Source organism: Lampetra fluviatilis, chromosome 2, assembly GCF_964198595.1.
Source record: "Lampetra fluviatilis chromosome 2, kcLamFluv1.1, whole genome shotgun sequence".
Classification (NCBI taxonomy): Eukaryota; Metazoa; Chordata; class Hyperoartia; order Petromyzontiformes; family Petromyzontidae; genus Lampetra; species Lampetra fluviatilis.
This window is the reverse complement of record NC_136276.1, coordinates 31,170,778-31,197,081: the sequence shown is the minus strand read 5'-3', so window position 1 is coordinate 31,197,081 and position 26,304 is coordinate 31,170,778. Positions and strand designations below refer to the sequence as shown.

The following is a 26,304-nucleotide window of genomic DNA, read 5'->3' as shown; positions in this document are numbered from 1 at the left end:
TCATCTTCGAGCTCAGCGTTGTTATCATCAACATCGCTGTGATCGTCATTGCATCAGCGTAGTCGTTGTGATCGTTAATATCGTCGTCATCGCTGCCATCATCATCATCGGCATTGTGATCGCCATCATCATCGTCGTCATCAGTGTCGTCGCCATCACGTGACAATCATATAGCCAGTCATGATTATCCCAAAATCCATTTCATCACCATCATCATATCACACACGTGTGTGTACTCGCACAAGTGTGTGTATGTACACAATTGTGCGTGTGTGTGCACACCTCGAGAGCCTTGTACAGTGCGTAGATCTGGCTCTTCTCCTCGGCTTTAGCCACCATCTCCGTGTCCCGCAGCTCTGCAAACCAGGCGAGCACGGCCTGCAAGCCACGAGGCAAAACACCACGCCGGCACTTCCTTCCTTCTGCCCACAAAACCCCACGGCCGCGCTCGTTGCACACCAAGTCCTTGCCACAGGCGAACCTCGCTGATCTCGTCGAGGGCCAGACACGACCTTCACGTGAACTCCGATCGTCCTCGCAGCGGCGGCCTTTTGGCGAACCGTCGTGCAAAGACGGTGGTCACCGCGTCGCGCGCTTTCAGATGCCCTTCTGCGGCCGTCTGGAACGCTCTTCCTTCCGAAATTAGGAAGCCACTGGAGCTATGCACTTTTACATCAAGATTGAAAACATAGCCTGCATGCCCAGCCACCGAATGCCCAAGAACAGTTCTGTTTGGTCAGATAGAAGGGGCTAAATGGGCATGGCATGGACTAGAGAAGAGATGGGCTGATGTGATGTAGAAGGATTTGGAGCTGAGTGGACTTGCCAATGGCTGGTACCAGCGGTATCAAGATCATCCTCTGTGGAGGAGGAGGTTTGTGAAGGAAGCTGCTGGACGATGTACCTTCTAATAGCAGGGTTGGCTACGCACCGTGTGAAAGAAGTTGAACATACAGACATGGCCAGTTGGAGGCAGTCGCCCTCCAGCAAAAGCGGAAGGAAGAGGAGCGACGCTCACAACAACGAACGGAGCGCCGGGCAGCTAAAACACCATCAACCCACTACACCTGGTTCTCTCCCGTGACCTCCCAGCAAGGCTTCGAAACATCACATGGCTTCAAAGTGCACTTAGCCTGGCACAAGAGCCATGGTGATGTCACCGCTACTTATTGGCGAATGGCGGCTGTTGTCGTCCCACGTGAATCAGTGACCTCTCTGTCACGTGGTTCAACAAAGTAAAGGGAGGGAGGCAGGCAGGCAGGCAGGGAGGCAGAGAGGCAGGGAGGAGCACCTTGGCGTCCGCCTCGTCTGTGGGCCGAGACGACTGGCGGATGCGAGCACCCTGCTGCTCGATCCAGGCGAGGAGATCTCGCACCAAGCGCTGGTACTCGTCCCAGTGCGCGTCCACCTCCTACACGGGGGGAGGGACACGGGGACATGGGGATGAGAGATGAGACACGGAGACAAGGAAACACAGGAACACGGAGGTGAGACACGGAGACAAGGAGACACAGGGACATTGGGGTGAGACACAGAGACACCAAAACACTGAAACACACGGGGGCAGATAAACACCAGAACACAAGGACATGGGAATATTGGGACAAGGAGACACGGAGACACGGGAGTTAGACATGGCGACATGGGGACATGAGAACATGTGGATACGGGGACACTAGGATATGGAGACATGGGGATACAGAGACATGGAGACACAGGGACATGGAGACCCAAAGACATGGGGACATGGAGACACGGGGACCCGATACACAGGGACACGGAGACACGGGCACAAAGGGACACGGAGACACGGGGACACACCTGCAGGCTGATGCCACCAGCGGGGATTCGAGGGAAGGCGTCGTAGAGCGAGGAGACGTACGTGACGATGGACTTCTCGTCGGGGTTGGGCACATCCACATCTAGCATCATCATCATCATTGCCATCAGTAGCAGCAATTGTACCGCCGTGATCATCATCAGCAGTTACAACAGCAACATCACCAGCAAAAGCATCATCAGCAACAGCACTATCAGCAGCAGCAACAGCATCATCAGCAGCAATATCAGCAGCGGGGAATCAGAAATCATCAGCACCATCGTCATCAGCAGTTACAGCTGCAGCAGTAGCCACATCATCAGCAACAGCAGCAGTGTCATCAGTAACAGCATCAAATGCATGATCTCTATCATCAAACAGCCGCAGAGACACGGTCACAGATTTTTATTTTACTTTTTTTTTTTTTTTTGACCAGGTAAGGCCCACGTAGCTCTTTTTTAGAAGCGACTGGGCCACAAATGATAGCTCAACGAAGTGACTTATCACGCGGAAATATATAGCAGCAGCCAAAGGCTCTGAACGCCCGATGATTCGAAAATGTGGAGAGAAAAACCGGAGGACGCGGACAAAAATCCACGCGACCACGGGGAGGCATCAGGGTCGAGATCGAGCCCAGGACCTCCTGTATACCAGGCGAGGCAGAAGACATCTCGGCACCGTGGCGCCCTGACGATGAGCCACCTCCCACCTTTGACCGAGATGAAACCACGGAAAACCACGACTGAAATCCCGTGCGCGTGTGCGCGTTATTTTTCTTCCTTGCCTCTGCCTTTGATGTCTCACCTTCGGGGTCCAGGAGGCGAATGACCTCGAAGTTCTCCTCGGCCGTAATGAAGGCCCGCTCGAGGTTCTCCACGTTGCTGCTCACGTAGACCTTCTCAATGTTGATGAGGTCCGGCCTACGTACCCGGACACGGGAGGGTTAGGGGCTGGAATGAGGTGTGAAAGAGATGCGCGAGATTGAGGTGTGAAAAGTGAGGTGTGTGTGTGTGAGCACGCGGTGTGAAACCGCGGTACAAATGCCCGGTGCGCTGTGGTATTTTTAAAAATCTATAAAGGGAAGAACCCCGCTGCTCGCGAGCCAGGATGGACTGAACTCTCTCTTTGTCCCTCTCTCTCCGTGCCGTTCAGTGGCCGATCCAGCTCCCCCACTCACCACCACCACCCCCACTCACCCCCCACTACCTCCCGCCCTCCGATCCTCTCCATTGGCCGCACGCACGCGGCAGTACAGCAGCCATCAGCCCCCCACCCCCGGCACCTCTCGACTCCCTCGCTGCGCGATTCACGCGCAGCGGTCGGGCAAGCTCGAGGGCACGTGACGTGGAATGAGAGAGGTGGAGAAGTACCACACCGACGAATTCACAAAGACAGAGATCCCCCGTATAGCCTTTAACAGACTGTTGGTACAAGTGTTGTTAGGGGGCATCTATGTAGGCTGTCACGAAACACGGGGGGAGGGGGGGGTCAGCATCACGGCCTTTGTCTTCCCAGTGCTGATGTTTACTACACACCGCACCAGGAGGACCAGGAATCGTTTTAGATATTTGTCACTGGTGTTGGCCGTGAGTGGGAATTGCAGTGCGCTAACTACTGTGCCACCGCTCCTCACAATATGATGAGGGTCAATGCCACCATGACCCCCATCATCATCAAGTGACCCCCATCATCATCCCATTCACCACCATGACCCTCACTATCAACACCATGACTCCCATCATCATCAACGTGACCGCCATCATCATCATCATCAACGTGACCCCCATCATCATCCCATTCACCACCATGACCTTCACCATCACCACCATGACCCCCATCATCACCACCACCATCACCGCCCTACCTGTGCTTGTGGATGATGGCGTTGAACACCTTGCCATCTCGCCATGACGTAGAGAAGTTGTCGCACTTGAGGCTCGGGTAGCCGTCGATGGTGTTCCTCACCCACACCATGAGCCGGCTCTGAGCTGTCAGGTCACGGTGCTGGTCCCCAACCTCGATCTCCGACACCTGGGTAACCCCACCCCCGCCCCACCAAAACAGAGGCCCCCACAGCCCACCACAGCCCCCCACATAGCCCAAGCCCGTTAGCAATTTAACGCAAATCGCAAGCTTGCAACTCCCCGGCATGCGCTGATCGACATTGGCTCACGATGGCTCGCTCCCACAATGCATTGTGTGTAGTGGTGTAACTCCCATAATGCATTGTGTGTAGTGGTGTAACTCCCACAATGCACTGCGTGTACTTCTGCAACTCCCACAATGCACTGCGTGTAGTAGTGTAAATCCCACAATGCACTGCGTGTACTGGTGCAACTCCCATAATGCACTGCGTGTACTTGTGCAACTCCCACAATGCACTGTGTGTAGTGATATAGCTGTCGTGCCGGCTACCACAATATCATATTTTTTAATACGTAATGAACAGTTTTATTCAAACATACGATATGCTTACTCCAGTGACAAAAGGTAATCGTGAGCGTCATTGTGGAGAATATAAATAATAAAAAATATAAGCAGACACTCCACTATGTCTCCCTCACGTATCCTTCCCTCAACAGTAAAAACAAATACAAGCATTTCTGCGACAAACCAACAGCCACCACAGCCTTCTGAGAGTGAATAGTGTCAGCAGCATTGATCAGTATGAGCAAACCTCTGGGCTGGGTTCGACACCCAGTGTCTGGTCACTATAGGTCGGTCTATTGCCACTCCTTAAACCGTCACCAAACCGTGAACCTTAAATGCGCCGCACGTCAACATAATTGGTAAGTCAGTGAGTGAGTTGGTTGGTGAATTAGTCAGTGAGTTGGTGAATTGGTGAGTCGGTGTATAAGGGAATATGCAGATAAATTAGCAAGTGGGTGAGTTAGTAGAATAGTGGGTGAGTGAGCGAGTAAGAATCAGAATCTGTATTTGCACCGGAGGAATCCGATGAGCTATGAAGCTCTTTTTCACAGATGTCCAGTGCGTTTCACAGAGAAAGTTGGTGGATAAGTGAGTGAGTTAATGCAGAGGCCAGTGGAGCTGCAAGGTAAGAGACGCTCGTTCCGCGTGTCCGCAACTGCGGTGAGCGGGCGAGTGGTCGCACCTGGAAATGCAGGATCAGCGTCCATATGAGGCCCAGTGTGAGCTTGGGGCTCCCCTGGGTGATTTCCTCACTGCGGATGTTCACCAACTTGACCTGCCGCCACGGACCGGGACAGTGGATAGAGGTGGAGAGGGGCGAGGGGGTGGAGAGGGGTGAGGGGTGGAGAGGGGCGAGGGGTGAGGGGGTGGAGAGGGGCGAGGGGTGAGGGGGTGGAGAGGTGCGAGGAGGTGGAGCGGGGCGAGGGGGTGGAGAGGGGCGAGGGGGTGGAGAGGGGCGAGGGTGTGGAGAGGGGTGGAGAGCGGTGAGGGGTCCTCTCAATAAAGGGTCTTGAGGCTCAGTGAGGCGTTCTCCCGCTGGTGCTGCTGCTTCTGCTGCTAGTACCTGTTTCTTGCGCAGGAACTCGAGGGCGATGTTCACGTTCTGCAGCATGTGCACCAGCATCTTGCCCTTCTCACGGGGCTGCTCGCACACACGCACACGACCACACCTGCTATAGACAAAGATCCCCCGTATAGCCTTCAACGGGCCGTTGGGCCAAGTGCTGTTGGCGAGTAGCAGCACCTGTGATGGCTATGAAGGCCGGAATGGTGCGCAAGGGGGTGGGTGGCCAGCACCATGTCCGGCTGGGTGAGTGTGAGTGAGTGTGAGTGAGTCATTGAGTGAGTGTGAGTCATTGACTGAGTGAGTGTGACTGAGTGAGTGTGTGAGTGAGTCATTGAATGAGTGAGTGTGTGAGTGAGTCATTGAGTGAGTCAGTGTGTGAGTCATTGAATGAGTGAGTGTGTGAGTGAGTGAGTGTGTGAGTGAGTCATTGAGTGAGTCAGTGTGTGAGTCATTGAATGAGTGAGTGAGTGTGTGAGTGAGTGTGACTGAGCGAGTGTGTGAGTGAGTCATTGAATGAGGGAGTGTGAGTGAGTCATTGAGTGAGTGAGTGTGAGTGGGTGAGTGTAGGAGCGTGTGTGCGTACGGGTATTCTTCACGAACCAGTTTTTCCCCGGACAGCACTTCCAGGAGACACAAGAGGTTGTGTCCATCCCGGAGATCGACGTACAGATCATCGACGCGCCTCTTGGCCTACCCGCACAGCACACGAGACACGCGGGAGAACACACAGCCAATGAATCAGAATCAAAATATTGATTTACAACTGGGGGAATCCGATGAATCATAAAGCTCACCTGCAGTGTGGCGAGTGAGTTAAAGGATGAGTGAGTGGGTGAGTGGGTGTATTGTTGTGACATGCAGTGTGGTGGTTGAGCGAAGAGGTGAGTAGGTGAGGGAGTGGGTGAGTAGGTGAGGGAGTGGGTGAGTAGGTGAGTGAGTGGTTGAGTGAGTGGGTACATTGTTGTGACCTGCAGTGTGGTGGTTGAGCGAAGAGGTGAGTAGGTGAGGGAGTGGATGAGTAGGTGAGTGAGTGGTTGAGTGAGTGGGTGAGTAGGTGAGTGGGTGAGCTGTTGTGACCTGCAGTGCGGTGGTTGAATGAGTGAATCAGAAACAGAATATGTATTGAGACTGGAGGAATCAGATGAGCTATAAAGCTCATTTACCAACAGTACAAAACACGATGGGAGTGCAAAGTACACGAGAGGTAATCATATCACTTAAAATATATATTCAAATAAACACTCAACTATTTTTTCATCTTACCAGCCAAAGTCCACTGAGCTACGAGTGAGCCACAACGCATATAGAAACATCGTCGTCGTCATCATCATCAGCCGTGGTCTCTCCACTGCTGGTTTAAGATCTCCCCGACCCGCCACCGTGATCTGCCACGTTCTGGCGATGCGACGACCCACCAAAGGTCCCGCGTGTAGCCTTAACAGACTGTTGGAGCAAGTGCTGTTAGCGAGCAGCACCTATGAAGGCCGGAACGGCACACCCGGTGGATGGTGTGGGCAAGACCACGCCTGGCCGCCTTTGTCTCCCCAGTGGCAATGTTTACACACAAGGTACTCATTTGAGGCTGAGTCGACCTAGGGGAGGCCCAGGACCGGTTCAGATAATCGCCGCTGGTGTTGTCCGTGAGCAGGGAATCGAACTCGGGCCACCGGGTTCGTAGCACAGAGACACACAACACAGAGACACACACACAGAGACACACACAGAGCGACACAAACAGAGACGCACAGACACAAATAGAGAGACACACACAGAGAAACACACACAGAGACAAAAGATAAAAGATCCCCCGTATAGCCTTAACAGACTGTAGGGGCAAGTGCTGTTAGCGAGCACCTATGAAGGCCAGAACGGTACACGAGGGGTGGGTGGCCAGCACCACGCCCGACCGCCTTTGTCTCCCTAGTGGCAATGTTTACACACCGCACCAGGTACTCATTTGAGGCTGAGTCGACCTAGGGGAGGCCCGGGACCGGTTCAGATAATCGTCACTGGTGTTGGCCGTGAGCGGGAATCGAACTCGTGTCGCCAGGTTCATAGCGCAGCGCGCTAACCGCTGCACTATCGCTCCCCACACACACACAGAGACACACACACAGAGACACACACACAGAGACACACACACAGAGACACACACACAGAGACACACACACAGAGACACACACACAGAGACACACACACAGACACACACACACGATACCTCACCTTCTGCAGGTGCTTGTTCACCCACTTGGTGAAGGTTTTCTTTTGAACTCTCTCCCTCTCATCTGCGAGTGGGGGAGGAGGGGGGGGTCATCAACGGCGGTGGGGGGTGGAGAGGGGAGAGAATTGTAAAAGTGGATTATTTTTCATCGTCATTAGCGGCACCTTCCCTAATGAGCAACACTAGCGAGATGCGCCGTTGTCCCTTGACGTACGCGTGTATTGTGAACTTCTTTCGCACCGTACGTAGCCAACCGTGCGGGGAGAGGACAACAAACGTAACAATAAAAAGCATTTTTAAATAAGTGATTTTTAAAAGTGCACAGCTCCAGTGGCTTTCTCATATCTGAAGGAAGAGCGTTCCAGACGGCCGCAGAAGCGCATCCGAAAAACGCGCGATGCGGTGACCGCCGTCTTTTGTTCGATGGCCCAGCCCCAAAGTCGCTGCGAGTGTGACCGGAGTTTGCGTGATGGTTTATCTTCTTTGTCGAGATCGGCACGGTATCGTGTTTCATTTGTGGCGAACGTAATTGGCTCTCCTCGAAGACGCCCGTGGAACCGTCAACCGCATCATCGGAACATCGACAACAGGCCGCGAAGCATCGCATCTCCATCACACGTAGAGCATTGAAGACACGAGCCACAGCGAATTATGGACCGATTATTAAACCCACAGAGACACATAGAGACCCGCAGAGACCCATAGGGATACACAAAAGACAATGGACATCAGTGTGATTGTGTAAACGTTAGTCCAACGGTTCAAACCCCCCAAGCTAGCAACGTCGTTGGCATTGTTGTAACTGAGCTGTTGACATGTCCCCTAACCAGCACTGCCGGGGGTGATGGGAGATTCCCCGCCTCCGGTTAAAAGCCGGGTCAGACCCGGGACAGGTGGCAACCGGGGTCGCTGGCACGAGGGTGGGGTGGTGGTGGTGGTGGTGGAGATCTTCCGGAGCTGAGGATGCAAGAGATGACGACTCTCCCCGCGTCAATAATGGATGAGCTGCGAGCGCACAATGCACGCGGCACGCCATCAATAATGTAACGTGGAGCGCTCATCACGACGGCGGCGGCGAGCGTGTCGAGAGGGTGGAGAGACAAACACGGACATCGTCACCCCGCAGTGTCGTGGGGGGCGGGCGAAAGATGGGGGGTGGCTGGGGGGGGAGAACGGGGGGGGGGGGGCGAAAGGAGGGAACGGGGGGGGGTTGGGCGAGAGGGAGGGAACGGGGGAGTGGGCGAGAGGGGGGAGGGGGGGAACGGAAGGGCGTGGGCGAGAGGGAGGAACGGAAGAGGGTGGGCGAGAGGGGGGCGGGGGAACGGGGGGGGGGGTGGACGAGAGGGGGTGGGGGGAAACGGGGGGGTGACCGGGGGGGGGAGAACGGGGGAAGTGGGCGAGAGGGGGGAACGGGTGGCGGGTGGGCGAGAGGGGGGGTCGGGGGGACAGTGGGTGGGGGGGGGGGAGACCTTGACAACTTCCTTGTCACCTCACAGCAGCCCCCAGCCGGCTTTGAGGAGTTTCACAAACCTCTCTGTACGTGATCCGCCAACTCCCTGTGCCTCCAAACTTCTTTCGCACCGTACACAACCAGCCGTGCTAAGCGGAGGTGTGTGCGTGTGTCTTTAGTACGCAGGGTATTTTGTGTGCGAGTATTGTGTGTGTGAGAGAGAGTATTTTACGCGCGCGTGTGTGTGTGTGAATATTTTAGCGCGATATTACTTGCATGCTGCTACTACAGTCAAGTCTCAAATGAAATTTCAGAAGAGTTATTCGAGGGATATTTTGATACAATTTGTAATGTTCAATCTAGATTTCAGCGCAAGCGCACAATGCAGGGTTTTTTTTTTGCATAAGCACGGTTGACTACGTACGGTGCGAAAGAAGTCCACCATACACATTCAAACTAACCTTTGTTTTATGTAACCAAATAACGCCCACTGCGCTCTGTATCTCTTTGTCACAAGGGGCGCGGCCGCAAATGACAGCGCAATGAAGTGGCGTGTTGAGTGAACATTTCAAGCAGTCAAACCCTCGACACGCGCGACGTTGATTATACACGTGGAGGACAAAACCGCAGAAACCTGAGAAAAACCCACGCGGCCACAGGAGAGAGAGAGACCACAGACTCCAGCAGGCATCATCAGGGTCGGGATCGCACCCACGACCTCCTGTATACCAGGCGAGGTAGTTAACATCTCTAGAGAGACAGAGAGAGACGCAGACTCCAAATATACAGCAGCAGCAGGCATCGTCAGGGTCGGGATCGCACCCACGACCTCCTGTACACCAGGCGAGGTAGTTAACATCTCTAGAGAGACAGAGAGAGACGCAGACTCCAAATATAGAGCAGCAGCAGCAGGCATCGTCAGGGTCGGGATCGCACCCACGACCTCCTGTATACCAGGCGAGGTAGTTAACATCTCTAGAGAGACAGAGAGAGACGCAGACTCCAAATATACAGCTGCAGCAGCAGGCATCGTCAGGGTCGGGATCGAACCCACGACCTCCTGTACACACCAGGCGAGGTAGTTAACATCTCTAGAGAGACAGAGAGAGACGCAGACTCCAAATATACAGCAGCAGCAGGCATCGTCAGGGTCGGGATCGCACCCACGACCTCCTGTATACCAGGCGAGGTAGTTAACATCTCTAGAGAGACAGAGAGAGACGCAGACTCCAAATATACAGCAGCAGCAGCAGGCATCGTCAGGGTCGGGATCGAACCCACGACCTCCTGTATACCAGGCGAGGTAGTTAACATCTCTAGAGAGACAGAGAGAGACGCAGACTCCAAATATACAGCAGCAGCAGCAGGCATCGTCAGGGTCGGGATCGCACCCACGACCTCCTGTACACACCAGGCGAGGTAGTTAACATCTCTAGAGAGACAGAGAGAGACGCAGACTCCAAATATACAGCAGCAGCAGGCATCGTCAGGGTCGGGATCGCACCCACGACCTCCTGTATACCAGGCGAGGTAGTTGACATCTCTAGAGAGACAGAGAGAGACGCAGACTCCAAATATACAGCAGCAGCAGCAGGCATCGTCAGGGTCGGGATCGAACCCACGACCTCCTGTATACCAGGCGAGGTAGTTAACATCTCTAGAGAGACAGAGAGAGACGCAGACTCCAAATATACAGCAGCAGCAGGCATCGTCAGGGTCGGGATCGCACCCACGACCTCCTGTACACACCAGGCGAGGTAGTTAACATCTCTAGAGAGACAGAGAGAGACGCAGACTCCAAATATACAGCAGCAGGCATCGTCAGGGTCGGGATCGCACCCACGACCTCCTGTATACCAGACGAGGTAGTCAACATCTCTAGAGAGACAGAGAGAGACGCAGACTCCAAATATACAGCAGCAGCAGGCATCGTCAGGGTCGGGATCTCACCCACGACCTCCTGTATACCAGGCGAGGTAGTTAACATCTCTAGAGAGACAGAGAGAGACGCAGACTCCAAATATACAGCAGCAGCAGCAGGCATCGTCAGGGTCGGGATCGCACCCACGACCTCCTGTATACCAGGCGAGGTAGTCAACATCTCTAGAGAGACAGAGAGAGACGCAGACTCCAAATATACAGCAGCAGCAGCAGGCATCGTCAGGGTCGGGATCGAACCCACGACCTCCTGTACACACCAGGCGAGGTAGTTAACATCTCTATAGAGACAGAGAGAGACGCAGACTCCAAATATACAGCAGCAGCAGCAGGCATCGTCAGGGTCGGGATCGCACCCACGACCTCCTGTATACCAGGCGAGGTAGTTAACATCTCGCCATCGTGGTGCTCTACGACTGCTGTGCCCGGCGAAACCTCCAGGGAATAGAGAGGAGGAACAGCCCAAACAGAGACTCTGCGTCAATCTACTTGCTGTACTCCCCCCAGCCGCGCAAGGCTGTGTTGATACCATCGCAAAGATACATCACGGTCGTGATCACGAATTCCTACGCGAGTTTGCGGCGATCTCAAAGTCTACGCGTCCGTGACGGCTACATGCCTGTCAGCCCCTTATCAGCGCCCCTAAATTATTTCAGACCTTAGTGGTCGCCTCGTGCCGTTATAAATCCCAACGTTCATCCTACAAAGTCCCGTCACAAGGGAAAACGCAAACAAATAAGACGCTTTTTTGCACGCATCGAAACGGCTGTACGCCCGTATGGACCTGAAAACTCAATTTCCCTGTACAAGAATACGGGGTTCTAGATTTAAAGCTTTCGTGACTGCAAGGATTCATACTCTTAGGTTTTTCGGTAAAGTCACGTAGGTAAAAAATAAATAATAAAAATATAATTTAAATAATAATAGAAATAAAATAATGATTTATTATTTTATTTATATGATTATTATTTTATTTATATTATTATTTAAATTATATTTTTATTATTTATTTTTTACCTACGTGACTTTACCGAAAAACCTAAGAGTAATAATATGGGGGTTTAAACAGTACGGGCGTGGTGGCTATGCCACAGAGAGCCTTGAGTGACGGCGCTCCACGAACGTGAAACGTGGTTCGAGTGAATGAGTGTCGCTTCGTGTCTGTTCCACGTGAATGGGGGAGGACTCAACAGCGCGGCCGTCATAAGCACCGTGTGCGTGTCCTTAATAGGAAGAATGTGTATGTCATAGGCGACGTTTCGGGCGATGGCCCTTCTTCGAAGCACATAGAGAGAGCCAAAGAGGTCGTAGAGTGGCCTATATAAAGGGAGATTTGCTCGAAACGTTGCCTACTATATTTATTAATGTGTAAGGCCAACACTGTTATTGATGCATGTGGTACAAGAGCCGGAATATTGTAACAAAAAATCGAATGACCTGACGTCTTTGAGACCACTTCAGTTCAAAACTACGCACATTTTATAATACAACTCGACACGCACAATAATCGCATTCAACTTCTCTAAATCCTCACATCACCGTCTCTCTCCTATCTCCCTTCCATCTTTCTCTCTCCCATCTCTCGCCCATCTCTCTCCCATTTCTCTTCTCTCTCCTCTCTCTCGCCCATCTCTCTTCCTCCTCTCTCTCTCCATCTCTCTCTCTCCATCTCTCCTCTTCCATCTATCTTTCTCCTCTCTCTCTCTCGCCCATTTCTCTTCCTCCTCTCTCTCCTGACTCTCATGTCTCGTACATCGAGCGGCACCTGTTGCGGAAAATTCAAAAACCCAGACCGGAGCACATTCGCGGTGGCACCTGGAGTGCCTCCTGACCTTCATGTAACCTGACAAAGACAAAGGTCCCCCTATAGCCTTTAACAGACTTTTGGGGCAAGTGCTAATCGCGAGCACCTATGAAGGTCGGCACGGCACACAAGGGAGTGGGTGGCCAGCACCACGCCCGACCGCCTTTATCTCCCCAGTGGTGATGTCTGTGCTCCACACCAGGTACTCATTGGAGGCTGAGTCGACCTCGGGGAGGCCCACAACCGGTTCAGATAATCGTCACTGGTGTTGGCCGTGAGCGGGAATCGAACTCGGGTTGCCGGGTTCATAGTGCAGCGCGCTAACCGCTACACCACCGCTCCCCCACCGCTCCCAACAAGACAAAGATCCCTCGTGTAACCGCTCTCAACACGCACGCACGCCCTATAAACATGTAAGCATAGCGTATCACCCACGTGCAATAATGGTTTGTGTTTTACGCCTTTGTATACACATCTCGTTTACGTACATTACGGAGCATGGCTCTTAGCTCAGGAATGTGCCATAAATCCTCTTCCTCCACCCTAGACCCGCCTTGGCAAGGCGCGTTACTGTTCGATAACGCAACGATTGCGACACGGACGCCCTGACAACACAACGGTGACAGATCGTAATTGTTGTGTACAGCACGTGGCCAATCCACTGCTCGCCTGGTATACAGCATGTCGTGGCTTCAATCCCCATCCTGCCGGCTGCTGTATAGTTGGAGTTTGCGTGCTTCTTCTCCCCGTGATCGCGTGGGATTTTTCTCCGGGTTCCTCTGGGCGTTTTTTTTCCCCTCCACACTCAGAAACATTCGTTCAGAGTAATTGGCTGCTCTAAATTTCCACGCGAAAAGCCACCCACCTTTTTAGCGATCACTTGTGATGGGCAGGTCGCTTCTGAAAAATAGCTCTTTAGCTCAGTGGGCCTTACCTGGTAAGATAAAAAACACAATCTAGATTTAAAGCTTTCGTGACTACCTAGGTGGCTTTTCCGAAAGAACCAAAGAGTATTTAAAAAACACTGTTTAGTTCGTAAAATAAATGTCCAAATTTTTGTTTCACAAATGTAAATAGATGGCGATTAGCCCACACTGCTGAACTGCCCTCCCCTCGACACCCACGGCAAGAAGGGAGCTTCACGATGTGTGTGCGTGCGGTGATCCACCAACCCTGGCTGCTGCCTTCACAGCGAATCTCTCTCTCTCTGTCTGTACCTGCGAGTGCTGTTGGCCGCAGCGGACGGGCCCTGCCCGCGTGAGATCACGGCCCCTCTAATTCGGTATCAACGATGCCGTGCGGAGGGGGTGGGGGAGTTAGTGGGGGCGCGTGTGAGTCACTCGGAGACATTAAAATGCTGCAACCTGTTCACTTATCCCCGTGTACAAACAGTGCCACGCTCGCGGTGACGTTTAATCCCGTTCATTTTTATCCCTCGCAGCCACTGCGCATTGTGAAATCGAGTGGCTCGATAAAGATAGGAATGTGCGGTGGTGTTTTTGGGGCGGGTTGCGAGGTTTTATTTAGATGTTATATATCGAGAGAGAGCGAGCGAGCGCAGTTAATACGACGTCGGTAATCGTCAACGTCACTGCGCCCATCGCATTCGGTTACCCAGAAAGGTCCTTAGCGAAGCGCCGTGGCTCATTGTGAAGAGGGCCCTGCCCCTTGAGATGCTTGAGCCAGTTGTTGTTGTCGAGAGAAGGGATGCGACGGTCAGCAGCCCACACTCGACACTTGCAATCCAGACATCGGCCGGTTCGATTCCATCGACCGGCGCGGCGTTTGTAACAATGGGGGCAAGTTTCTTAAATTCCTTCATCGCCCCCCTCCCCCCGCCACCGCCTCCTCTCTCCCCAGCAGCATCCCTGCGTGCACTCTGATTAGTCCATCGGCAGACCGCGAGTGGTGGGGTAAAGTGTGGGTACGCACACCACTTTCCACAAACGTCTGAATCAGCCGTAGAAAAGCGGGGGCCCAAACATCAACAACAACAAAACACCCTACAGCTCCATCCGTCGGAGGGGCCCTTCCGCCGAGCAGTGCGCAATTGCAGGGCCTGTGCCTTTTTGTTGTACTGAGAACCGAGGCGCAAACCGTGACGGCACGGGTCGCATGGGTCGACGTGCCGTCTTGGTTTTTACATCGCCGATTGCCCTTGTCGGCGCATCCCGTTCCCAGAATAATATGCCGCGTTCCCCACTTTGGGAACCGTTGATCGGTTCTCGGAACAGGTTACCGGTTTACTTGTTTTATCGTTCAGCAAACCGGAACTCTTCAGGTGATGAAATGCGTTGCCCAGTCTCGAAACCCCCCCCCCCCACTCTGTTCAGGCGGCGGGGGCAGTTTTTCGTCGTAATGTTTGGCCGCTTCTTTGAAAAACGACATCACTTGAAGAACAAAAAAACAACCTGAAAAGCGTCGTCAAGAGCAAACGCCATTGATAGCGATATCATAATTAGTTATTGATCCAGGACACGCTGAGGGGTCTTTTTTCAGGAGGGTTCTGCTGCTGCTGCTACGTTGAGGTATGTTGTGTTTGTGTGTGTGTGTAACGTGTCTTTCATCAGATGTTTTCAGCCAGTGAGTGACGACGAGTTTGGCTCGTTATAGAACGTGGGGAGTGACACCTGGAGCGACAAATTTGCACGTGGCGTTCGAGAGAGCGAGAGAGAGAAAGCCGCCCGGGTCAACACGATTCCACGTCCCACGCTCTCGAGCAGTGATTCTTCTTAACCCATGGGTTGCACGCACCCCCTGGGCGTGCCAGATGCCCCTTTCCGTGGGTGCGAGACGTGGCCAGATTTTCTTTTTAGAAGGTAAATCATCGAAAAGACCAATTAAATGAAAAACCAAACAAATGTCTGACCCCCCCACCTCTAGGTGCGTGACGTCATTTATGGACGACCCCAAAGGGGGGTGCAAGGCTGCAGCAAAAGATCTAGAAACAATGCAGTCTAAAGCCACTGATGGGCATTACCTGCGGAGTCGGCCCGCTCCACCGGTGGTGCTACACGACCCACGGTTTTGCCCTCCCCCAACCCCCCACCAACGCACTGGCAGCTTCGCGGTGGTGGTGATGGTTGTGCTGGTTGTTGTTGTTGGTGGTGGTGGTGGTGGCGGAGGAGGAGGCTTCTCTCCCAGAACGTTCAACTTGCGGAGGAAACTATCCACTACCCCCCCACCGTCATCGCTACCACCGCAGCCGCACGCACGCGGTGGCCTAGAAGGCCCAAGACTGACTCCCCGTACAAAGCTCGTGCCAAAGCTCGTTACTGCAGCTACATACTATTAACATTCCTTCCCTTTATTAATGCTACCCCTATCCCCTCCCTTTGATGCTGCTAATCCTGCATAATGCACGGGCATAATATGACTTTGAAACCCCCCGCCCACCTTCTACGCATTTCACAAGTAGTGACTAATCCCATATCTGCATTTCCCATAAATATGCTAAATTTCTCTTGATATGCAAATTATTTTGTCAAGGCGCTCTTCTCCCTCCAACCCAGCTTAAATATACGCTCCACGCCTGGGGTGTTTCATTCAGACGCTGTCTTCCCGACAGACCTGTTCTTCACCTGAGGACGGCTGCTTGCGTTGTGGCCGAAACGTCGTGAGAATTATTGTATTATGTTTTATTTTTATTATTTTATTATTTCCCTTCTAGGTGACTTTAACCGAAAGAACCAAGAAGATGACTCGTGCCAAACGTTCTCCAATCCCCACCACCACCACCACCCACCCACCCCTCCCCCGCATTTCCTTCCCACACCTTGCTCATAGCCCACTGTGTTGTCAATCATTTGCAGACGTTGAGGTCTAAAATGGGTGGGATGGGGGGGGGGTCAAAAAGGCGGAGGGCATTGCCTTAACAACGCAACACACTCAGAGGCGTCGCCGTTTGCCCAACGCTCGGGGCGAGCGAGTGCTCTTCGCGTCACTGATGTTGGCCGTGAGGAGCGGGAAGTCCAAATTCGGGCCGCCGAGTTCGTGGCTCGATGTGCTCGCCGCTGTGCTACCGCTGCCCCACGCCAAGAGAAACATTAAAATAAAACACGTTATTTTAAAACTTTTTTTTTAACACGCTTTTATGAAATGTACTAGTAATGGAAAAACTCCACGACTCCAAGAAGTGGCCCCGAAGCTTGCCATAACGTAAGGGGACCGTGGGCAATTACAGCCAACGTCAGTTGACCGTAGACAATAAGACCCAAGCCGAAACATAACATATAAAAAATAATGTTTAAATATATATTTATTATTTTAAAAATGATAGAATATAGTATTGTCATCAGTATGACATAAGTATAACATGTTTGCAGTCGATACCACATTGAAAAGTGGGTTAAAATTGAGTTACAAGATTTTAGGATACAACAACGACAACAACAACAACGACAACAACGACAACAACAACAACAGACAGAGCGAGTTAAAAGAAAGCGTGTAAACACACAAAGACCCCCGGGGTAAATGTTTGCGAGCACCTGTGAATGCCCGGAACGGCGCACGACGATGCGTGTGGCCAACACCGATCGCGCCCGGCCGCCTTTGTCTCCCCTTTGGCCGATGTTTACACACCTCCTCCAGGTACTCATTTAAGGCTGAATCAACCTAGGGGAGACCCGTGACCGCCTCAAATATTCGCCACTGTTCTATTGGTCGAGAGCGGGAGTTGAATTCGTGTCGCCGGCTGCGCGTTCACCACGATACAAAGACAAAGGTCACCCGTGTAGCCTTTAACAGACTGCTGGGGCGAGTGATGTTAGTGAACACCTATTAAGACCGGAGTAGACACAAACACACACACACACACGAGGCGATGGCGTGTCCATCACACACCTTCCCACTCTGCACCAGCTACATCATTTGTACGGCCCGCTGACGTGTCTGCCACGGCCGTGACTAAGCGAGTTCTGAATCACCCCGCATCGGTTCCCTCCAAGGTTCGGTCTGTGCCGGATCGCCGTCGTCTCGCTCAGGTGCCCTCATGCTGCCCTCACCTGCACGCGGCAGGGACTCAGCGCACAGCGGTCGAGGCCGATTGATGACTCAGCACTCCGTGACTCACTCGGGTTCACTCGCTCGCTCACCGGCGGTCAGTCACCTCCCTATCGCTCTTCTATCGCTGCTGCTATGGTTACCGTGCCCGTGAACTCCGCTCATTGGTCCACTCGGTCAATCGCCGGTGGTCAGTCGCCTCCCTGTCGCTCTTCTACCGCTACTATGACTACTGCTGCCATGGTTATTGTGCCCGTGAACTCCGCTCACTGGTCCACTCGGCCACTCGCCGGGGGTCAGTCGCCTCCCTGTCGCTCTTCTACCGCTACTATGACTACTGCTGCCATGGCTACCGTGCCCGTGAACTCCGCTCATTGGTCCACTCGGTCATTCGCTCACTCACCGGAAGTCAGTTGCCTCCCTGTCGCTCTTCTATCGTTACTATGACTACTGCTGCCATGGTTACTGTGCCCGTGAACTCCGCTCATTGGTCCACTCGGTCACTCGCTCACTCACCGGAAGTCAGTTGCCTCCCTGTCACTCTTCTATCGCGACTATGACTACTGCTGCCATGGTTACCGTGCCCGTGAACTCCGCTCATTGGTCCACTCGGTCACTCGCTCACTCACCGGAAGTCAGTTGCCTCCCTGTCACTCTTCTATCGCGACTATGACTACTGCTGCCATGGTTACCGTGCCCGTGAACTCCGCTCATTGGTCCACTCGGTCACTCGCTCACTCATCGGCGGCCAATCACCTCCCTGTCGCTCTTCTATCGCTACTATGACTACTGCTGCCATGGTTACCGTGCCCGTGAACTCCGCTCATTGGTCCACTCGGTCACTCGCTCACTCACCGGCAGTCAGTCGCCTCTCTATCACTCTTCTATCGCTGCTACTACCATAGTTACAACCACACAAAAACTAAATAATTCGTAACACTGTGGCCTTAAGTGGGGTAATATATATAAATATTTAATAGGTGACGTTTCGAGCAATGACCCTTCTTCAAAACAAAAATGAAGAATAATACCCCAAAACGTCACCGATTATATTTATATAATTTCAGGGTTCTTTTTTAAAGGTGGCCTCAAACACAGCATGACGGGGAGGTGAGAGGCGCCACGGTGGCTAGGAGATGTTAACTACCTCGCCTGGTATGCAGGACGTCGTGGGTTCGACCCTGACCCTGACGCCTGCTGCTGTGTATTTGACGTTTGCGTGTCTCTCTCTCCCCGTGGTCGGGTGGATTTTTCTCCGGATCCTCCGGTTTTCCCCTCCATATTTAGAATCAACATCACGCGTTTAGAGTCGTTGGCTGCTATAAATGTCCACGTGATGATTCGCCACTTCGTCGAGTCTATCATTTGTGGCAAGTTCGCTTCTGAAAAAAAAGAGCTATATAGCTCAGCGTTCCTTATCTGCTGAAATAAAAAAAAATGTTTTTACGTTTAAATAGTTATTAGTGTTTGTGTCATCGCTGTTCGGGTGAGAGAGCTGGACTTTACAAACGACGCTATGGGAAGAGACGAATCGGGCGACCTTTAAATACGGAGAGATGCGGAGCCATGCCAGGCATTCCATTGCAGGATGGGGTAAGTAACTTGGAAGAGCACGTGCAAGGAAATGGATGTTGATGTGATCAGGGAGTAAGAGGTAGCAATGAGTGGAACCCGGATGCAGGATGGCGGAGGAGGATGATGATGATGATGATCGTAAAAGCAATTTTGACTCTGGGAATAGACCGTGGCAGGAGAGCGCCGTAGATGCAATCAAGGCGAAGATGAGGTTGTGATGGGTGGGACACGCGTGCAGTGTGGTGGAGGGCAGGTGCACGAGACACCCATTGGAGTCGTACCCAAAGATGAAGGGGAAGAGAAGACCTCAAGTTAGGTAGTGGTGGTGATGGTGATGAAACGGTCAGAGTGGTCCTGTAAGGACGTCCACTTTGCAACAAGCTCCCGTGGTCATTATGGACTCAATGTGAGAAACGCGTGGATCGAGTATTCGCCCGTGTCTGTACGAGTGGACGCTCGGATGTAGACACATACACAGAGACGCACATAGACACAAGCAAAAACCGTATAGCCTTAGCAGTATAGCCTTAGCAGACTGTTGGGGCAAGTGCTGTTGGTGAACGGCACACGAGGGGATGGGTGCCCAGCACCACGCCCGCCGCTGTTGTTTGTCTAATAGTGATGATTACACACCGCACCAGGTACTCATTTGAGATTGAGTCGACCTAGAAATAGACATAGACACACACCGACAGCGTCAGATATGGGCACAGACGTTCGCTTCACCAGCTGATGCGCAGAGGCGCATATAGATTACGGTTGCTGCTGTGCCTCATCATTACGGAGTCTCAGCGCATCCGTGATCAATGAAGGGCACGAACCACGTGGTTTTCCTTTCCACGTAAAAACAACAACCTGGTAGCAGGTTGTTGTTGTGTGTGCTTGTGTGTATAATTATAATTGTGGACAGCAAGTGAGTCGCGCGGTCAGCGCGTTACGCTACGAACCTGGCGACACGAGTTCGATCCCGGCTCACGGCCAAAAGCAGTGACGATTATCTGAACCGGTCCTGGGCCTCCGCTAGGTCGACTCAGCCTCAAATGAGTACCTTGTGCAATGTGTAAACATCAGCACTTGGAGAGACAAAAGCGGCCGGGAGCGGTGCTGGCCACCCGCCCCCTTCATGTGCCGTGCCGGCCTTCATAGGTCCTCGCTAACAGCACTTGCCCCAAAAAGTATGCTAAGTCTATCCGGGGGATCTTTATCTTTGTCAACAGGTGTTCGCTAACTGAACAGAACTTGCCAAAGAGTAGAGCATGTTATGGCTATCCGGGGGATCTTTATCTTTGTCAACAGGTGCTCGCTAACTGAACAGAACTTGCCAAAGAGTAGAGCATGTTATGGCTATCCGGGGGATCTTTGTCAACAGGTGCTCGCTAACTGAACAGAACTTGCCCCATGAGGTTTCGTGGAGGAAGTCGTGCGGCTCTCTGTCTCTGTGATGCCTGCGTGCCCCATTGTGTGAGGCCGTGCGGTTTCACCAAGCCTTGACCTGGCCCCATCCAGCCGTGACCTTAGCTGGCCCGGTTTCAACCTGAAACTCAAACAAATCGCTCGAACGCTAACCTCGCCCTGCTGGGCGGAGCGCCGGTGCGTTGGTTCGCACAGCGAGTTCTCCCTCGAATTCGATTCCCGGCCACGGGCAAGGTTTCGTGGAAAAGTGCAATTTGAATTAATCGGCCCATGTGTTCTCCCCTCGGTCGACTCTTCACTTGCCCCCTGCGGTCCAGACGGTCGGTTCGGGGGTGATCTCTGTGTCTGTGTGTGAGCGTGACCACAGCAGTGAGTCCGCACGGCGGCGTTTTGAAGTAGTCGCCGCCTTTGTCTGTTGTGGGTCGTCTGTGCGGGTGTGTGTGCCTGTTGCCCCGAAAGTCTGCAAACGGCGATATGGGGTGGGTCTTTGTCTTTGTTGACCGAGTGGATAGCGAAGTCACGCAAGCCACGTGTTTGTCACAGAGCAAAGATCCCCCAGCGTAGCCTCGAAGACTGTGGGAGCCGAGTGGAACGGTGGCCGGCTCCACACCCGGCCGCCTTTGTCTCCCCCACTGTTGACGTTTACCCGACCATTCACCACGCCGTACACATTTAAGGCTGAGTCGACTCGTGGGAGACCCAGGACCGGTGCGTTTCGGTCAGCGCTTGCCTCCGAGATCGTCATCCTTGGCAGGGAATCCGAGCCCGGGTGGCCGGCTTCGTCGCTCGGCGCGCTAACCACCTCGCCCACCGCTCCTCGCCCCGCCGGACGAGAGCGCACGCGAACAAACCGAACCGCGGCCACCTCGTGTGTGTGCTCATGGGCTTTACTCGCCACGCTGCATCGCGTCACGCCCCGCCTGTGAACGTCACGAGCGGCTAATGCGCGCGTCACGCGTAGTCCGTGATGCTGGGGGGAAGGGAGCGGTGGCGCTGCGGTTAGCGCACACGGCGCGGCGAATCCGGCAGGCGACCTTGCGACCTGCTGAGCACGATTCAGGTCTTGGGTCATCCCCCCCACTATTCCCACTATTCCCACCCCGGTCCTCTCCTGGGTCGACTCAGCCGTAAATGAGTAACCTGATGCGACGTGTACAAGAGGAATTAGTACTGGGGAGACAAATGCGGCCAGGCCGGGCGTGGTTCTGGTGACATCGAACGCGCCACCATCCCCACAACACCCAACCCGACACCCCCCACCCCCCACCTCGTGCGCGCTTGCCCCAACAGTTTGGAACGTGACACGGGGGATTCTTTTCCTTATGTACAGACTGACACACGGACCCCTATCTGGTTCAAGGCTCTCTCACCTGCACAGCGACTGAGCGTGCGTGTGTGTGCGCGTGCGCGTGTGCGTGCGTGCGTACGTGTGTGTGCGCGTGTGTGTGTGTGCGTGTGTGCGTGCGTGTGTGCGTGTGTGTGTGTGTGCATGTGTGTGTGTGTGCATGTGTGTGTGCGTGTGTGCGTGTGTGTGCGCGTGTGTGTGTGCGTGCGTGTGTGCGTGTGTGTGTGTGTGTGCGTGCGCGTGTGTGTGTGCGTGCGTGTGTGCGTGTGTGTGTGCGTGCGTGTGTGCGTGTGTGTGCGTGTGTGTGTGCGTGCGTGCGTGTGTGTGTGCGTGCGTGTGCTACCGGGCTGTCGTCCGTCGTGACAAGAGGGTGCGGTTATGATACACATCGTGAGATGTAGATGTCGAGTTTTTCACGACGATGATGATGATGGTGTTGAAGCTGCAGATGTTTGTGATGATGATGGTGGTGGTGGTGGTGGTGATGTCGTCATTGTAATTGTGACATCGGTGATGGCAATGATTATTGTGTATGTTGGTGGTAGTGGTGATGGTGATGATGATGATGTAGTGGTGTTTACGATTGTGGAGTGGTAATGATGATGATGTATTATTGGTGATGGTGGTGATGATGGTGCAGTGGTGATATTGGTGGTGAAATGACCCAGATAGATTTGTATTTGTGGCGATTATGATCATGATGATTGTTATTACGACGCATTTCCCCGATCATGCGTGATTGACAATGATGCCAGTGTAGTGGTGGTGGTGATGATGGTGACAGTGGTGTAATGATGATGATGAGGGAGTGATGCTGTTGACGGTGTTTGCTAATCGTGTGATGATGAGAATGGAGCGATGGTGGTTATGGTGACAGTGATGATGATGATGATGACCGAGTGATGGTGATAATTCCAGTGATGAGTTGGTCGTGGTGGTTGTAGTAGTGTCACAATGATGCTGATAACACAATGATGCTGATAACAATGATACAATGATGCTGATAACAATGATAACATAGCCACAGCTGATGATGATGTAGCAACTGATGATAATGATGATGGTGTCACGATACCTTGCTTATTGTGTATTTTCCCATCAATCGCTTCCTTCTTCACTTCATCGAGTGCACTCATAGCGTCTTCAGCAGCAGCAGCAGGAACAACACAGGTCCAAACTCAACCCCGCGTGTCGACTAACTTCATAGGGTACAGCGCGCGTGGACTAACACACAGCGCGGGCTAACACGTGGGCTAACACACCGCGTAAACACAGGTGTACTAACACGTGGACTAACACACCGCGTAAACACAGGTGTACTAACACGTGGACTAACACAGAGCGCGGGCGAACACGTGGACTAACACACCGCGTAAACACAGCGTGGAGTAACAGGTGGACTAACACACAGCGTGGATTTGCACCACCCGCAGCTAATCAGAATTCACAGCAGCCCAAACGATTCTACTGAATGCCACAGCAAGCACCTAGGGCTGTCATTCGTTACCAATAAAGCTGCGCTCACGCCAACGAGTTGAAAAACTACCAAATGGATTGCTGGAGGTGCCAGTTTGGTCCGCTACACTGCACTGAGCGCGTAGCAGCTGAAGTCGTGTATGAAGGGTGTGTGTGTGTGGGCGCGTGTGTGTTGGGTGGGGACCCTGTGGGTGGGTGTGGAGTTGTGTATTTCGTGTGTGTGTGTTTTGGTGGGGACGCTGTGTATGTGTGTATGTGTGAATATATGTCACAGGCTATACGGGGGAATCTTAGTCTTCGTATATATGTGGGGAGCGGTAGTGTAGAGGTTAGCACGTTGTGCTCCGAACCCGGCGAGCAAAGGTTCGATTCCCGCTCACGGCCAACACCGGTGGCGATTTTATGAACCGGTCCTGGGCCTCCCCCTAGGTCGACTCAACCTCAAATGAGTACCTGGTGCGGTGTGTAATCATAGCCACTGGTGGAGACAAAGGCGGTCGTGTGCCGTGCGGGCCTTCATAGGTGCTACTCGCTAACAGCACTTGAAGAGAAAATCGGTTTTCCCATTTTTTCTGGCAACAAAACAGCTGTGTTAAGATGTTAAAACACCAAACTGAAACCTTTTACGAGAAATCATGTCTGCGTTAATCACAATACTTGTGATCAGAATGCAAACAAAAAACATACTCTGATAATATTTGCCTTGTCTTTGAAACTGTTTGGTCCACACCAGAGACAGCTTTCTTTTGAGCCTCGTCTCAAAACGGTGTTAGACCAGAAGACGCCAAGAGGCTGTACGCCTTTTGGCGTCCTCTGGTCTAACACCGTTTCAAAGACAATGCATATATTATCAGGGTATGTTTTTTTGTTTGCATTCTGACCACAAGTATTGTGGTTAATACCGACATGATTCCTTGTCAAAGGTTTAATTTTGGTGTTTTAACATCTTAACAACTGTTTTGTTGCCAGAAAAAAGGGGAAAAAACCTATTCTCATATGTTGGTACTGGCAAAGTAGAACTCATAATGTATCACTTAGAGACTCAAACTTAGTAAGTACGGTCCAGTGTGTAAAACACCAGCAGTGGGAAAGACAAACGCGACCGGGCGTGGTGCCGGTCACACTCAGGTACTGGCTAAACAGCACTTGCCCCAGCAGCCTGTGCAGGCTATACGGGGGGGGTAATCTTTGTCTGTGCATGATGGTGCGTGGGTTTGTTTTTGAGTGGGAGTGGTCCTCTATGCGTCCTTATCGCGTCAGGTTCACGAGGCTATTGGCTGTGGGTGCGGCCAGGGTTCGCGTTGTGGCAGCCACGATACACAAAAGACAAAGGTCCCCACCCCCCGTGTAGCCTTCGGCAGACCGTTGGGGCAAGTGCTGTTAGCGAGCAGCACCGCAGCGCTGATGTCTACCCAACATCGCACGAGCTTCTCATTATAAGGCTGAGTCGACCTAGGGGACGCCCGTGACCGGTCGAGACATTCGTCAAGAAACATTGGCCGTGAGCCAGAATCGAACTCGAGTCGGCGGGTTCTTAGCGCACAAACGCACAGACACGCACGCGCGCACGCACACGCAGCTACACGCGGACAACAACGCACAGGCACGCACGCGCCCACCTTCATGACGACGCAGCGGTCACACCGAAACAACACACACGCACAAAGGTGCCCCGTGTAGCCCTAACAGACTGTCGGGGCAAGTGCTGTTAGCGAGCAGCACCTATGAAGACCCCCACGTGACACAGACACGCACACAAAAGAAAGACAAAGATCCCCCGTGTAGCCTTAACAGACTGTCGGGGCAAGTGCTGTTAGCGAGCAGCAGCTATGAAAACCCGCAACGGCACACGAGGGGGTGGGTGGCCAGCACCACACTCGACCGCCTTTGTCTCCCCAGTGGCGATGTTTACACAGCGCCACCAGGTACTCATTTGAGGCTGAGTCGACCTAGGGGAGGCCCAGGACCGGTTCAGACAATCGTCACCGTGGTGTTGGCCGTGAGCTGGAATCGAACTCGCGAAGCGGGGATCATGGCGCAGCGTAGCGCTAACCGCTACACTAATAAAATAAACCCCACACAGACACACACACACGTGCGGGATGACTAATCATGCTCTCCACCTCCTACCTACCAACCCCCAGACCGCTACCGCCCCGTACCCTTGCGCCAACGCCCGGGGTATCCCCCCACGACGATCGTCCCGTGCGGGAGGTCACCCTGGCGAGTCGCCCCATCCCCCACCCCCCCCCCCTCCCAGTTTCAGTTTCATTTATTAGGATTTACCCTGTGAGCCATTCGGCTCTTGATTTGGGTTCAACCGCAACAAACAATACAATTACAAGATACACCTAAAATTAATTGTACGCAAATCTAAACATCGCATTAAGTAAACAATAAAATAATTACAGAAAAAGCACAACCCGTCCATGCTGCGTACAAAAAGTGCCAAAAATTCCCCGTCTCCCCCTCACCACCCCCCCCCCCACGCGTCCCCTTCACCTGCAGTGGCGCCGCTACCGAGTGTGGTGCAGGCGGTGCAACTGCCACCCAGGTGGACCCCCCCTCCCCCACGGGCTTGCTTGGCGGTGATCCACCAACCCTCGAGGCTGGATCGACAGCGCTGAGTGACAGGCGGCCACGTTCAAAGTTCAAAGTTCATGTATTAGGTATAGCCCTGTGAGCCATTCGGCTCTTGAATCGGGTGCAACCGCAATAAACAAAAAAACATGAACAAGAAAACATCTTAAAGGGAATATGTGA

General features: G+C 52.9%; 1 protein-coding gene across 1 annotated transcript in view; it reads right to left on the bottom strand.

The window, feature by feature from the left end:
* Nucleotides 1-23,502, bottom strand: part of LOC144938634 (plectin-like) — a 48,127-nt gene extending 24,625 nt beyond the window's left edge. Inside the window, exons 1-10 of the mRNA XM_078866621.1 lie at nt 23,141-23,502; nt 7,539-7,600; nt 5,916-6,005; nt 5,313-5,390; nt 4,932-5,024; nt 3,684-3,850; nt 2,624-2,739; nt 1,822-1,922; nt 1,292-1,411; nt 283-378 (exon numbers count right to left, since the gene is read on the bottom strand). Coding sequence (XP_078722747.1) covers nt 283-378; nt 1,292-1,411; nt 1,822-1,922; nt 2,624-2,739; nt 3,684-3,850; nt 4,932-5,024; nt 5,313-5,390; nt 5,916-6,005; nt 7,539-7,600; nt 23,141-23,201 — 984 coding nt within the window. The 5' untranslated portion in view covers nt 23,202-23,502. The remainder of the gene's footprint in view (nt 1-282; nt 379-1,291; nt 1,412-1,821; nt 1,923-2,623; nt 2,740-3,683; nt 3,851-4,931; nt 5,025-5,312; nt 5,391-5,915; nt 6,006-7,538; nt 7,601-23,140) is intronic.
* Between the last annotated feature and the right edge of the window lie 2,802 nt (nt 23,503-26,304).